The sequence below is a fragment of the Piliocolobus tephrosceles genome, chromosome 11 (genome assembly GCF_002776525.5).
Source record: "Piliocolobus tephrosceles isolate RC106 chromosome 11, ASM277652v3, whole genome shotgun sequence".
NCBI lineage: Eukaryota > Metazoa > Chordata > Mammalia > Primates > Cercopithecidae > Piliocolobus > Piliocolobus tephrosceles.
Genome location: NC_045444.1, coordinates 65,100,036 through 65,116,206, shown reverse-complemented (window position 1 = coordinate 65,116,206; position 16,171 = coordinate 65,100,036). Strand labels below are relative to the sequence as shown.

Genomic DNA, 16,171 nt, shown 5'->3' with positions numbered 1-16,171 from the left:
GAGAGTGAAGGGGACAGTGGCACATACTTTTAACCAACCAGATCTTGTGAGATCTCACTTACACAAGAACATCAAGGGGGAAATCTGCCCCCGTGATCTAATCACATCCCACCAGGTTCCTCCTCCAATATTGGGATTGCACTTTGATGTTAGATTTAGGTGGGGACGCAAATCCAAAACCCAAATCCAAACCAGAACACCTAGTATGTCCAGACTGGAATCATTTTCCTCTAAACTTGCCCTGCTTTTTTCCTCTAAACTTGCCCTCCTTCTTTAATTTCCTACCTAGGTTAAAGTTACCATCAGCTACCAAACTTGAGATTTATCCTAAAATCCTTCATCTTTCTCATCCCTTAACAAATGTCCAGGTTCTGCTGTCTCTGAATCTCAAACATTTCTGGTCAAGATCTTAAACCCTTATCTGCCTCTGGCCTGGCTACTCTCCAGCTTTTTGTATATAAGAGTAATCTTCATAAAGTACGACAATTGTGTAAAACTTCCTTCAATGACTTCCTGTTTGCTCAGATGGAGTTAGTCTTCTTGGAATAATGTAGGAGACCTTGCATAATTTTATCTTCTATAACATTCCCATAAAATCACACAGTTGTTTTTATCTCCCTGAAAGCATCATGCTGTTTCATGCATCCATGACTAAGAATACTTCTTTCCTCATTTTCTGCTTAGTGAATTCCTACTTACTCTTCAAGACTCAGGGATACTTACTTTAGGAAGCCTTTTTGGACTTCTAAGGCAAGTTAGTCACGTGCTCCTCCCTACTCTTATAAAACATTTTAAATAGCTTTATAATAGTACTTATTACATCTCTGCAAATGGGAGCATCTTGATAGTAGAGACCATATCTTATATTTTCCCCAGCACACATTAATACCTGAATACAGTATGTGTATGATACCATCTTCATCATTAAAGTGGCCTACATTGTTTTTTAGTTTCATATTTAAAAAATCAGTATCACTTCCCTTCAATCCATTGTGGAATTACTTTAACCAAGCTGAATTTTAATGTCATATTACAGCTTTTATTGAGAGCTTATTTATTTTTTTTTTTTTTTAAAGGCTTGTGATACCTACTTCTATATTGTTATTAAGCTTTCTTTAAGGACATCAAGTACAGTAGAGCACAGTCACTGGTAACTTGTTACAGGCATTTGAGACTGCAGTGGGAGTCCTCCATCCCATCTGCAGTACACAGAATTGCATGGAAATGAAGGAAATGGACCAGAATTAAGTTAGGTTAAGTTGCCTTAAAAACTTAAATGGTTATATTATCCAAACAGACCACAGCGAGATTAAAAAATAATTTGAATTGTGTTTCTCTACACCCAGAGGTCAGTAGGGATTTTTTTTGTTTGTTTTTTTAAGCCCTCCATCTAGTTGTTTTTAAGAATGTAGATGGAAGGTTTAAAAAAAAAAAAAATTATTTTAGGTACTATAATATAGTGAAAAGCATTAATTTTTAGAAGTTTCTTTAGCTGGGCATAGTGGTGCACACCTGTAGTCTCAGCTACTTGGGAGGCTGAAATGTGAGGATCATTTAAGCTCAGTAGTTTGAGGTTATAGTGAGCTATGATGGTGCCACTGCACTCCAGTCTAGGTGCTTGAGTGAGACCTTGTCTCAAAAAAAAATCATCCTATACTTGAGAAACATTACACTTTTATCCTTGAAACTTGTTTGATGCTAAACAGCAATGGAGATTTTTGGGGTTTTAGTGTACTGTTGTCCTTACATTTTGCTTTAATATTTTGCAGAATCCGTGGTATCCTTAAGAGGGTTTGTCATTGAGTATCATTTGGGTATTTTGACGTTTTGATGTAATATTGATATAAATATCCCTAAAATTGTTACAAATCAATACAAAATAGTTGGATTCTCCATTGTGTAGGACTAAGTATTTTAGCATACTATAAAACACACATGCCAAATGATGATGTTACAATAGTAATCAATAAAACAGAAATGATGAGTTAAATTTATGTTTGGGTTCATTAGATGTGAAGACATGGTAGATGTGCGAAGGTTAAAGATGCTTCAGATGGTGCAGTTGTTTAAATGTGAAGAAGACGCTGCTCAGGTAAGGACCAGCCAGCTATATTATGTAGTTAGCTTTTCTTAGAAGATTGATTTCATCTAACTACAAACAAAAGTGTACTTTTCATGGTCCTAGAAAGTAAATTCTTGAAGTCAGGTTCTAGTTTATCCTGTTGAAGAATACACTTTGGTATTTCCAGCTAGTTTATTGATCTCATTTAACTTAATCTTCTCAATGAAATCCTCTATTGAGCTAGATATTGGGACTATTTATTATTGTTGATTAGGTTGTCAGTTACATCCAGGATAAAATCTGGTGGAGCACATTGCATTTTGCTGTCTTGCATCTGCAAGAGAAATTTCAACACCAGATAAACAATTTGATATATTTTGTTGTTATCATTAGAGAACATCATTTCATTTTGATTTAGAGAAAATTTGTGGTTTTATATATAGTATATATATATAATATACTTTTTAAATATTTTTTATATTTTATTTTTATATTTTATAAAATATTTTTTATTTATATTTTATTTTTATATAAATATAATATATATTTTTTATATATGTTATAGTAAATAAAATATACTATTTTATATATAGTAACACAAATCTGTAATGCAATCTTGATGGATCTATATACAGAAATACATGATCTTTTATTATGTGATACTAACTTTAAAAGAATGCTTTTCTTTAGTATGTCTTGCCTTCAGATTTAAAGAATTTTGAGGAGTAGGAGAGGTAACTAATTCATGTAGCTTATCATTGAATGAAATAAGCTTTTAAGACTTTAGGTTATAATTAACAGATTCATTAATCACATGATAGTGATCTTTGTATAAATGACATTTTGATACAATAAGAGTTCTGAATCCAGCTTCATTGTTATGTCTTTTTGTTTAGGCAGTAGAATGGCTAAGTGAACTTCTGGATGCTCTGCTTAAGACTCACATCAGATTGGGCGATGATGCTCAAGAAACGAAAGTTTTGCTGGAAAAGCATAGAAAATTTGTTGATGTTGCACAGGTGCAAAACTGGTTATCTTCCTTTTCCACAAGCTCAGTGTTTGAATAGCTTTCTGCATGATTATAATGTAACTTTACCCTCCAAGTACAAGAAGGTTAGTTTTGTTATTCCAGAAGTATCACAGAATTAAGAAAGTGTCAGCTGGTGCATCAAAACTAGCCTGCATAAACTTGAGAGGGTTTATGTTTCCCTGAATACATGTTCTGCACGGTCCCTCTGATTTATGCTATATATTATGGCATTTTGTAGACAATCCAGCTGTTGATTCACAGAAGTTAATATGAAATGGATATTAATATCAGTAAATAAGAAACCTCACTTTCTGCATCTCACTAGTGTTAGCATAATAATACAGAACTTTTTTGTGGTGAAAAGTATCTTTCTTTCTTTCTTTCTTTTTTTTTTTTTTTTTTTAAGACAGAGTCTTCCTCTGTTGCCCAGGCTGGAGAATAGTGATACAATCTCAGCTCACTGCAACCTCTGCCTCCCAGGTTCAAGCGATTCTCATGCCTCAGCCGCCTAAGTACCTGGGATTACAGACACCAGCCACCACGCCTGGCTAGTTTTTGTATTTTTAGTAGAGACGGGGTTTCACCTTGTTGGCCAGGCTGGTCTTGAACTCCTGACCTCAAGTGATCCACCCACCTCGGCCTCCCAAAGTGCTGGGATTACAGGTATGAGCTATGGCGCCAAGCCAATAAGTATCTTATTTTCCCTAATAGTTCACATTGTAACAGGTGTAGTTTCCTATATGGAATATAAAGTGCCTAATTTCACTTTCTTTTGAAAGTAGTTTTGATTAATTCATAAGCAGACATTCTTTCTGGCCAGTGAAATTTGGTGGATTGTGATGGGGGAAACGGAATAAAGTGGGGAAGCCTAACAGAAAGAGACTTTTTTCTAATTAAAAATTTTAAAACAATTTGTTTTTTTGAGACAAGGCCTTGCTCTGTCACCTACGATATAATATGGTAGCACAATCATAGCTCTCTGCATCCTCAAACTCCCGGGTTCAAGGGACCCTCCTGCCTCAGCCTCCGAGGTAGCTGGGACTACAGGCAAGTGTGGCCAAACTCAACCAAATTTTTTTTTTCATTTTTTTGGGGCAGGATCTTGCTATGTTGGCCAGGCTGGTCTTGAACTCCTAGGTTCAAGTGATCCTCCCACCTCAGCATCCCAAAGTGCTGGGATTACAGGCATGAGCCACTGTGCCTGGCCAAGAAACTTATTATAAACTAATCAAAAATATTGCTTCCCCTTTATTATTTATACACACAGATAATTTGTAGTATTAAGTGCCACTAGATTTATTCAGTATTGATTTCTAGTAGTGTCACTTAATTGTTAACAACAGTCTCCTGCACACTTTCCCCATCCTTCTCTTAAGAATTCTTTTTTTATAATTTTATGTTTCCTTTACTTTTTTAGAGCACTTATGACTATGGCAGACAGTTGCTACAGGCCACAGTTGTGTTATGCCAGTCTTTGCGTTGCACTTCTCGGTCATCTGGGGATACACTTCCTCGATTGAACAGAGTATGGAAACAATTTACAATAGCATCTGAAGAGAGAGTACATAGGTTGGAAATGGCTATTGCATTTCACTCAAATACTGAAAAGGTTTGCTTTTTTTTTTGAAATGTTATTCTCAGTGGTATTTATTATATGTGTTTAAAGTATGTTAATTTTAGTAATGTAACTGTATGACTGATCTATTTTTCAATATTTATATTAGTTCCATTGTTACAGTTTGTTTAGATTTAATATATTGCCTTAGAGAGTTCAAATTAAGTTCTTGATTCTTACCAGTGCTGGAGAGCTGTGATTAAAGAAATCTAGAACCACGTGGTAGTCTTCTCTTTACACTTGTCTCCTCACCAAGCCTCGTGTCCAGAATATGCCCTCTGTTCTTTAGAGTGTCATGAGTTCAATCTCTTTCATTATGCCTGTAAGGGAAACTTTTTGCTTTGGCAACTGCTATTAATTGTCACACATGTTTTAAAAGGCACCTTGTGATTTTATAAAGTAGGGACATTAAAAAAATAAGGACGAAAGTAAAATGCTTTTTTGTATGGGTTCTTTAAAGATTCATTCTAGAATTTATTATTCAATGAATTAAGGTCATTAATTCCAGAAGCAAAAAATAAAATATGCAGGGTTATTTGGACACATTTTCAATAGAACTTTTTTCTTACTCTTTGTAGTAAGAATTTATTGTACCCAAACCTTACATATCCATTCTGAAAAGGAACTTTATTGTGTAGTTAATTTTGTTTTGATCTCTTACAATAAAAGTTTATACGTAGGGAATGTTCAATACACTTTGAGATATTAGCAAACCTAACTCGATCCGTAGAACAGATGTTGCAAGGACCCTCAGGAATTAAACAGTTTCTGAGTTATGAAGTACATCTGTTGGGAAGTGTCCATAGTTAACTCATTCTCAGCTGGTTATTGAACTCCATAGATCAGTGTTTGATGAACATGGACCTAATGATAAATGGAAGTATACAAAATGATATAACTTGTTTACTGATTGTTTCAATGAGAATTTTTTATTATTATGAAGTATACTGTTAACATAGAAAACATACAGACCACAAGTATTCTGTGCAGTGAGATTTCACAAAGTGATCACACCTGTGTAATCAGTTTACTGTTGAAAAAAGCAGAACATTACCAGCATCCAGAAGCTCCCCTCCATTCCTGTAGTCACAGTACTGCTCCCCCCACCACCTCACTGTCAAAGGGTGATTGGCCCAATGTCTAGCACCAATGTCTAGCACCACTGATAACTTTTTTTTTTTTTTCCAAGATGGAGTCTCACTCTGTCGCCCAGGCTGGAGTGCAGTGGCACAATCTCGGCTCACTGCAAGCTCAGCCTCCCAGGTTCACGCCATTCTCCTGCCTCAGCCTCCCAAGTAGCTGGGACTACAGGCGCCCACCACCACACCTAGCTAATTTTTTTTATTTTTTAGTAGAGACGGGATTTCACTGTGTTAGCCAGAATGGTCTCGATCTCCTGACCTCGTAATTCACCAGCCTCGGCCTCCCGAAGTGTGGGGATTACAGGCGTGAGCCACCGCGCCTGGCCCACTGATGACTTTTTAGGATACTACTTTTAACTACCTTTTTATGAGGTCATATAAGAATGAATAGAGTTGAAAGGATTTTTTTAATAGAAAGTTGTTTCCATTATTTTTCTGTTACCTAGCCTTTATCTTACTTGTAGTAAATTTGATTTAATTTTGATTTACCTAGGTTGTACAAACCTAAGTAAAATCCTTTGTTATCAGATATTACTTTCCTCTTGACTGTATTCTATTTTATACCATTAAGCATAAATATAAATAACCGCAGCTATAAGCAGCTTGTCTAGTATAATGATTAGAAAAATATCTGAATTAAATCTTGAGTTTTAAAATACAAAAATGTCTGTTTATGAGTAATGCTGAAGTAAACATGATTGAATTCCCTAAAGTATAATGCAAAGAAAAGTTGTAAAAATGAATACTTCTTTTTCTTCTCTGTCTCTCAAATTTTGCAGTTCTTTCTTGTGGTTTAATTTATTTAATAGTAATGGTTAGGGTGAAGTGAAGAACAGTATCTCATCAAGGACTATAGAGATTCCCATATTTGAATTATAACCTAATCATTTTACGGCAGTTAACTCAAGCCAGCAGATCACTTGTTAAATATTATCATCGAGCTAAGTTGTCACATCAGTTATATATTTGTACTCTGTGTTGTTTTTTATTCATATAATTTTTCATTTGTAATGTCTATGTGCCTTTTGAGAACAGTCTATACCTCCTTCACCTTCCAGGCTGCTAAATAAACATAGAGTAAACTGTTCAATAAATGGCTACTTAATAAATGAAAGAATACTTCTTAAGGACAGGTCGAACTTATTTTCCAAATAGTAGTCTAGCATTTTCTTTCTTGGAAATCACCATATTGTTAGTAAGAATTATGTATTTCATTTTGTTGTTTGAATTTCTTGAAGAATTTTGTCAATAATAGATCAATCTTACATAGTGGTATACCCGAAGATGCTAAGAACAAGAAAATGCCTTATAATCTACCAAATTTGTATGAGCTTGATTCCATTTCTGTGTCTCTCTTTCTCTCTTTTCTCTCTCTCTCTTTTTTTTTTTTTTTTTTGGATCCTCTGAAACTGCAGACCTTTCTGTGTTTCTTAATTGATGTTGCTCTTTTATTTGCTGCAGATTTTGCAGGACTGTCCAGAAGAGCCTGAAGCTATTAATGATGAGGAGCAATTTGATGAAATTGAAGCAGTTGGGAAATCACTTTTGGATAGATTAACTGTTCCTGTAGTTTATCCTGATGGGTATGGGGCATGTTCTTATAATTTTATTTTTTATTGATGTGGTCTTAAAGTGAAATCATTAAAAGAGGAAATCTATTCTTTTAAAAAGCCAAATAAATTAGGTTTGGTCTACATATTTAACTCCTACGATAAATTAGTTTAAAATGAAAAGAAATCCACACCTCTTAGCCACAGTAATGGTACTTGCTGACATCAGATGTGTTGCTTCTTGACAGCTTGTTGTAGAATGATCATTGACTAGATTAAGACACTGAGTTCTAGCCTTGGCTATGATGGTAGGGAATAGTGTGACTTGGGGCTTTATTCAGGAAAAGGAAGAGGGGACAAGGGACTAATGGTTAGTGAGTTCATAGTATATGCCAAGTACCAAGTGAAACATTTCACCTTCTTTTGACCAAAGAGGACCAAACCAGTATGATTATTCCTGATTTACAAATGAAGAAACTGAGGCCCAGAGAGATTAAGTAAGGCTCTCAGGATTTCACAGCTTCTAAGTGTTAGAGTAAGGATACTAATCTCAGGTCCGTCTGTGTGACTCCAAACCTATTCTCTTTGTACTGTGTTATATGGCGTTCTAATTTCTTTATGTGTGAAGGGATGGGATCCTGATTTTCTTACACCTTTCCATTTCAAATAGTCAGTAATAAAAATACGAAATAATCTGATGCAAAATAAATGGACCAGGAAAAGAATCAGGAGGAACTTCATCCCCGGTGATTTAGATCTGATTCTTAGTGAAAATAATTTAGAGATAATCCAGAGGATATTTAATTCAAATGATAGAGTAAACAAACCATTAAATAAAAATACAAGTATCTTTAACATTGTGGTATAGTGTGATGGAGTGAGTCTGTGTACTCTGGAGCCAGAGGTCTCAGCTCTACCACCTACTCACTATAACACCTTGGGCAAGCCACTTAACCTTTGTGCCTCAATTACCTCATCTAAAAACAGCCATGTAACATTCCTACCTCGTCAGGTTATGGGGGCGTGGGAATTACCTGAGCAAAATAAATATAAAGTACTTAAAACAGATCTGACACATAATAAGCACTGCTACTACTGTGCCATGATCTTCCAGTGATTATTTGGGATTGATATTGAAAAGATGGCATTTTATTCCCTTGAAAGAATATTATTCATAGTCTATACTTATGTTATCTGAAGCCACACCTAAACTTGAACAATTGGAAGTAGGCTAAAGTCACCTAAAGTCACCTACATCTGCAATAAAAGAGAACAAATTTCAGCTAGTAACAGAATTATAGGCGTGTTTCTGGTTGTTCCATTCCAGGATCCCTTACCCTCCCTGATTCCTACATTTCACAACCAGTTGTCACACAATCAGCCTCCTGTTCTACCCATGTCAGCCTAGGAACACCTCTCCCTTTTATGCTTGCTTCAGCTTCTGGTCTGTGTTTCACAGATAGTCCATGTGTCATTTCCTCATCCTTTTAAGATAAAAGAGTATTAGTACTGTATATTCAAAGTTCACATCTACCTTTAACATTTTGGAATTGCTATTTTATTCCACTTTATATTCATATTAAAACTTATTTATATCTCTTTTAGGTATTTTGCTAAATTAAATATTTCCCAAAGTTGTGTGTAATGTTTTCCATAATTATTAATATAATGGTAATCTGTTTATGCCATGTATAGTTTGACAGGTTGGACAGATTTGTCTTTTATACCTTCTCCTGGTAAAAGAGATTGGTGGTCTCTCTGGATTCACTGCTCGAAGACCTAGGTTCAAATTCTAGTTTTTCCCTGTGTGACTTTGCTTACATCATTTAACTTTCTAGGCTCCACTTTTCTGATCTAAAAAATAAAGAAATTAGTGTGATAATTTCTAAGAAATCTTCCAGCTCTAAAAATATTCTGTGACTCTGAATACAGTATCTTTGAGAGTAGAATAAAATTAATGATTTTATCTGTTAATGTACCAAACAATGTCATAACATTATAAAGAATATTTATTTTGCTTGCCAGCTGTATTGACAAATGGTGTCCCCAGCCAGTAGTACTCAAGTACATGTATAAATTTTGTGTTTGTGTATGCTTCTGGACCCACATATTTCCAGTGTTTCATTGTTCGGTTTGTTGCTATTATCTCATAAGTACACATGATATAACCTTTACACCACCAATATATTTTTCTCATCATGTCTTAATGTATTTTATGCCATTTTAAAAAATGTTTTTCCTGCTGAATTTCCTGCTCAGAGATAAACGGTATGGTCACAGATAAACTGATATTTACACATCGGCTATCTCATGTAGATTTTTTTATGGTAAATTTTTGCTTCTATTTGTATTCACTGCAGTTAATGGATTTGTATTAATCTGAGGTTTTTCTGTGTGTTTGGATTTTTAGAACCGAACAATATTTTGGGAGTCCAAGTGACATGGCTTCTACTGCAGAACACATCAGAGACAGGATGAAACTAGTTAATCTCAAAAGGCAGCAGCTGAGACATCCTGAAATGGTGACCACAGAGAGCTAATAGCTACCAGCTACCTACAGATTTGCAGTTCATAATCCCGCATGTTGTCAACATACTATAGCATTAGCCACCACACATTAAGATGCATTTCACAGCCAAAATAAGTCTCATTTCTTTTCATGATACATTTCTCTTTACATGTTAACACCTTGCTATTACCAAGGCATAATTACTTAACATGCTTCGAGGCTGTAGACTCCAAGTATCTTAAAAGAAGGAACTATAAACATTGCACTGAAAACTTGCTTTAAAGCTTTACCTGACCTGTCAGTTTGTAGATAAACAACTGATAATAAGCTTTGAATGGTGCTAATAAGAGTAGGAATTTTCTCTATTAAAAAAAAAAAAAAAAAGGTTGCCCTTCCTCCACAGGTGATTTAGTAAATTTAGACAGTAGTTAAACTCTTATTAGTAAATAGTGGTGTCCTCAAAATTTTACTTTGTAATTCTTCAGAATTGATTATTTTTATTGTGTCAATATGGAGAAAACCTTTCAGATCTTTGATATATCATAGTCATTAAAAGACCTTTTCCTATTTGTATTGATAACGTATTAAAAGTTGTTTGTGCTTAATAAAAGACTTCTTTAAACATCTTATTTAATTTAGTAGTTACATCCTATTTCTAAACATGAGTGCCTTATTTAAAAGGGCATTCTTAGGACTGTGAAGATGGTTTAATATTTGTTTTTTCATGGTGGTTGCATGTGTTTTAGACAGGAAATTCATATGTAAGCATGTATATATAATAAGCATGTTTATCATGAAAAATTATTGTGAACAATTTAGATCTTTAAGAACTTATTAATAATGGAATACTATTTCTAATTTTTCTCTTCTTCAACTTGAAAAATATTCTCAAAATTATTAACTACCCTGAAGATACTTTGTCTTTAGGGGAGGAGGGCTGAGGAAGAAGGCATACATAATTACTTCAGTGTAATCCTTTATATCAGAGCAATCTTTCTGGAACTAAAATAGCAATTGTTAATAAAATTTAGTTTTCTCATTATAGTCTAAAAGCAAAATAAATTCTTAAGTAGTCCAGTAACAGAACTGTATGACTCCTTTAGAAATAAAATTTATCATGAAATGCTAGTGCTTTTAAGTTTGTATTAAGTTTAAATGGTGAAATGCATATAATTTAAATTTTGTGTATTTTTATTTCAGAAAATTTTTTAAAAGATTAAGAATTATTTTTTAGGCTTGTAGCTGTTACAAAATTACAAACGAGTTGTATACTGGTTCCTTTTTGAGGTCTACAGACATGTTCATGTATCCTCCGATGCCAAAAAAAAAAAAAAAAACCTTCCCCCTTTCCCTCTTAACCTAGTTTTTCCAACCTTCTTCACTGACAGACTTCTTGGAGAAATCCACATCCAATGCCCCTACATCCTCATCACTCACTACTCGGCACCTTGTAGTCTGGTTTTACATGGTACTCTACTGAAACTGTTCTTTTGAAAGTCAACAGTGGCCTCCAGTTACCAAACTGAATGGTTTTTTCTCTGAATCCCTTACCCTTTTCTCTCTGCAACATTTACACTATTGAGCAACCTTTCCTAGACAGTGTCTCCTTCCTTGAAGATGCTATCCTCTGAAATAACTGTGAGTACAGTCGCATAACCCTAATTTAAGATGTGCCTGCTGAACAGTGCTCTCTCAGATCCTGTCCTCAGAATGCTTTTGGCTCTTCTCTAGGTATCTCATCCTTATGGTTTTTATTTTATACCAGTGTTCTGGATTACATATCTGGTCCAGAAATCTAGACCTGTACTTCTTTTTAATTGCCTACTTGACATTTCAACTTTGATTAAAGATTTACAATATTTATCACCTTTTCCTTCTGGAACAATTTAGGTTAATGGTGCAGCCTTTTTTCCTAGTCAAACATGCCAGGAAATTCAGGGCAAAGTTAAACTGCTCCCTCTTGTCTTATATGGTCACTGCTTCTGAGAACATCCAGGAAGTTCTTTCTATACTTGATAATCTTCTCAGTCCTTTGGGGCTTTACTGCTATGAGTATGAACTTTTATGATTATTTATTTCAGTCTTCATGATGGTGCTAGTCACATTCTACAGTTGTTTATGTCTGTACCCACTAAGCTCTTTTGAGGGAAGGAATCTTGTCTTCTCCCATTCCCAGTCTTGCTCATGCATAACAGATGCCCAGTCCTCCTAAATATGAATGGTGTATTATAGGCATTAGTAATAATCCCTGTTATATTGCAGTCTGAAGTATGTTTTAAACATACTTATTTTTTAAAGTTAGAACTGACTTAAAAGTGAATCTATTCTTAGATTCTTAGATACTACTTTAGATATTTAGTTATGCTCAATAACTGAATATCAACAATACTCAATATCTGTTTCTTGTACTGAATTTCAGAGTAGTTAGAATGTTTTTCTTAAGACTTTGCTAGAAAGGAACTGGTTTGTTAGTAATTTCACCATCAACTCATGGAGTTATAATTGCCAAACGAGTTAATTTTTATATAACTTAAGCTATCCTACCTACACAAAGTAAAATAAGGCCGGATTCATAAATGTTATTTGTAAATGGAGTGTTTCACATGAGACCAAGTATGATTTTAACATAGTGAATATCGTTGCTCCTCATCTGCAAATTTGCTGCTGCTTTCATATGTGTATCTGTACATACACAGAGTTATGAATGAAAATCCAACAATGCCCTAAAGTGACTTTTTTCCATAGGTTCATAGCTCACTTAAAGTGAACATGTGAAAAAAGTGACTGCAATGTGTTTGAAACCACAAGCTGTTTCTTTTGCTTTCTTTTTTTTTTTTTTGAGACAGAATCTCACTCTGTCACCCAGGCTGGAGTGCAGTGATGCGATCTCGGCTTGGCCCCATGTAAGCCCCGCCTCCCGGGTTCACACCATTCTCTTGCCTCAGCCTCCCAAGTAGCTGGGACTACAGGCGCCCACCACCATGCCCAGCTAATTTTTTGTATTTTTAGTAGAGACGGGTTTCACTGTGTCAGCCAGGATAGTCTCGATTTCCTGACCTCGTGATCTGCCCGCCTCGGCCTCCCAAAGTGCTGGGATTCTAGGCGTGAGCCACCGCGCCCGGCCTCAACAAGCTGTTTCTATGTCATAAATTAACATCAGCTTGCAAATCTCCATAAGAACCACTCATTTCTAATTGGTATATGTCACAGCCTCTCACATTCCTTTAGCCCATCTCAGGGAATTATTGAAATGCTGGCAGGATTAGTTTTATTTTGTTTTGGTTTTTTGGGGTTTTCTTTGTTTGAGGATTTTTTTTTTCTTTCATCTTATCATTTGTTTGCTCCTGTGTAAGCTTAATATTTAATGGCATTTTGGCATCTGTTCTTCACACATGTCTAACCCAGCAGAGTTATGATGCAAAAATGATAACTTCATTTTAGGTCAAATTGGCTTTGTTCCCAGTCCTCATTGTTGGTGACTTTGTTCTGGTGACTCATTGGTGATGTTGATGAAACTGCTCAGCCTGCCAGCTGGGATATTGATGGCAGGTGTAGGCTTCATTGCTAGGTAGAAGATTGAATACTTCTCACTTTATAGAAATTTACATTGGCTATTGCTCCCATGTGTTAGCTAGTCTTAACGTGTTTTTTATTTCATTTTCTTATTAGCTGACATATGGAGTGGTATTATTATTAGTGTCATACTCCTTAGTATGAGCATGACAATTAAGTTACCTTACTGATAGTGATGAGTAAACCATACTCTCTGATCTAAACCCATTGTTACCAATCATGTGATTATGAAGTTAGCTGAATCTGTCTCACTATGTGGTCTACATTTGAAGAAATAGTCAGAATTCTCTACTATATTGTAAGTTACTTGCCAATAGAGATTGGGCATTATTATGTACTCCTCCCCTTCTCACATCCTACTCAAAATACACAAGGCCATAGTAAAATACTGTTGCTACTAAAAACTAAACATACTGTGGCTGCTAATGTCCTTTACATCTTCAGTACAGGCAGAAACAAGCACCATTAAGTATATTATCAGTAGTGAGATCTGTATGATTAGGATATCTTTTCTTAAGCCCCCAGAGGAAAAATTCTCTAGCATTAAAAACATGGCTGGAACATAACTAAGCAGTTAACCTAATTAGAAGACTTCTTGTTAACTTTCAATCCTAAAAATGAAAAGCTTTGAGTTGGGAGTAGAAAATATACTATCCTGGTATATAGAGCAACAAATACCCTGATGAGATGAGGTAGAAACTTACCATTTCACATGATTTGACTTTCATACATGCTACTGAAAAGTCTAGGTTTAGCTAAGAAGCATAAATAATGGCAATACTTGTAGAGGAAAGACCATACCAGCTAGAACAAGAACTGTAATGAATATAATGGAAAGTGTTTGGAGCTTGAATACTTGGCTTCAAAAATCTGGCTTTGCTATTTACTGTGACCTAGGTTAAAAAAAAATCTGATAATTTCTCTGGGGCTGTAAAATAGAGAAGTCATACCAATTTCGAGGATAAAATATATAAAGAAATGTTGAAACCAAAATATCGAGAAATAGAATGGAAAGTATCATTGCTATAATTATCTTTTCAAATAGAAAATAGAGTATTCTTTATTCTTTCTGTTGTCTCACATGACAAGCATGGGATGGTGAGGAAATGGCACTTTGCTTATGTTCGCTGCCCCCGCCCCCGCCCCATTAGCTCCACCACCCCTTCACCCTCATCTCCAGTTCACTAGTGTATCAGAATGTACGTTCAGAATTAACACACTGAAGATACAAAAGGTACAGTTGGTAAGCTCATCAGTAAATAATAAGCCTTTGACATCTGACAAATTAGCTGTTTTTATAGGAAGATAATAGACCAGCAAGATGGAAGACAAGTGGTATCATCTGTTTAGAGGTTGACAGGGTGTGATGTAACCCCATTAATAGATACAAGTAAAAGCAAGTCATACTAGGAGTTGGTATTAGTGAGCAAGCACCAACCAGTAGAAACAACAAGAGCATGAATCTGTTATTTATAAAGTATCCCAATAATGAGGTTAAAAAAAAAAAACAGAACAAAACATGACAAGACCACAATTAGTGCTGGTTATGCTTAGGAGCAGTCTCTTGGTAAACTCAGGCAGTGATGATGAACAGAAAATGGCCAACTGATACTGTAATAGAGGCACAGAACTAAGGACACTCCATGAGCTGGCATAAATACAGGGGAGTCTAAGACTGAAAAACGTTCGTGGGTATGACACTTAATATGACTCAACATTACTGCAGAGTTTTAAAGCAAACATGAAAGCTTGAGAATAAACCACTCGTTCCTGTACTTCAAGAAAAAGCAGAACCTATACTAGAACATGAAGAACTTAGAGATCAAAAGACAGCCAGAACTATGATGAAATACTTTGAAAGCAGTGGGCACATTTTTAAATTTTTTTGAGAACTTTATGAGGCTATATATAATTCCTATATGTAATTTTACAGGAATTCTTAACTGAAAATAGTTATCAACTGCTAGGTGTCAGGAACAGTGTTATTAGGGATTTTAAGTTAGGCATGTAGAAAACTTTATGACAAAAGGGCTATTGAACTCAAGCCAGTTTCCAGTGAATCTCCAGGAGGCACCTTAGAAGTCTTTACGAGCTGAATACCATGTCTTTAGAGGGTCCACATGCATCTCTCTTGGGGAAAAAATGAGAGATGACTGGATGCCTTTCCACTCAGAACACAGTAGCTCACTCACTATTTATGACCAAGCCTCATGTCTTTTCTATTACAGTTACAGATTCTTTTTTAGTCTGGAAAAATAAAATTTCTGTGTTTGATTTTTCTCAGGAATGTTTTCTCATCTGAACTCTTTATGGCCAATAAATTTGCTCAGAACATATCAAAATATATGTATTAGATTTTGTAAAGGTGTGAGAGGATCGAAATACCACTTTGACCATTACAAACCAGAGTAGATTTGAGAACTGATTGCTCACATCACACTTAGAAATAGTCTCAGAAGCCTTTAAGAGAAACTTACTTATCAGTGGACACTTAGAAGAATTTGATGATTATACTGTCCTAACATCCATAATGAAATTCTCAGCAACATTATTTGGTAAACATTGCACCCTATATGTTTGCCCAACATTTTGTTATGAAAATTATCAAGGACACTAAAAAGTTAAAATAATTGTATAGTGTACTCACTAGATGCTAATTAGCGTTACCTATGCTTGCTTTGTCACATATC

General features: G+C 35.2%; 1 protein-coding gene across 3 annotated transcripts in view; it reads left to right on the top strand.

The window, feature by feature from the left end:
* Positions 1-10,537, top strand: part of SESTD1 (SEC14 and spectrin domain containing 1) — a 151,050-nt gene extending 140,513 nt beyond the window's left edge. For 2 of the 3 annotated variants that reach the window (XM_023212347.1, XM_023212348.2), the window contains 5 exons: positions 2,011-2,092; positions 2,959-3,081; positions 4,510-4,701; positions 7,311-7,432; positions 9,810-10,537. In XM_023212347.1, the coding sequence (XP_023068115.1) occupies positions 2,011-2,092; positions 2,959-3,081; positions 4,510-4,701; positions 7,311-7,432; positions 9,810-9,939 (649 nt within the window). In that variant the 3' untranslated portion in view covers positions 9,940-10,537. Of the gene's footprint in view, positions 1-2,010; positions 2,093-2,958; positions 3,176-4,509; positions 4,702-7,310; positions 7,433-9,809 lie in introns of those variants that run through there. The other variant, XM_023212349.1, reaches the window with a different exon arrangement.
* The last annotated feature ends 5,634 nt before the right edge of the window (positions 10,538-16,171 follow it).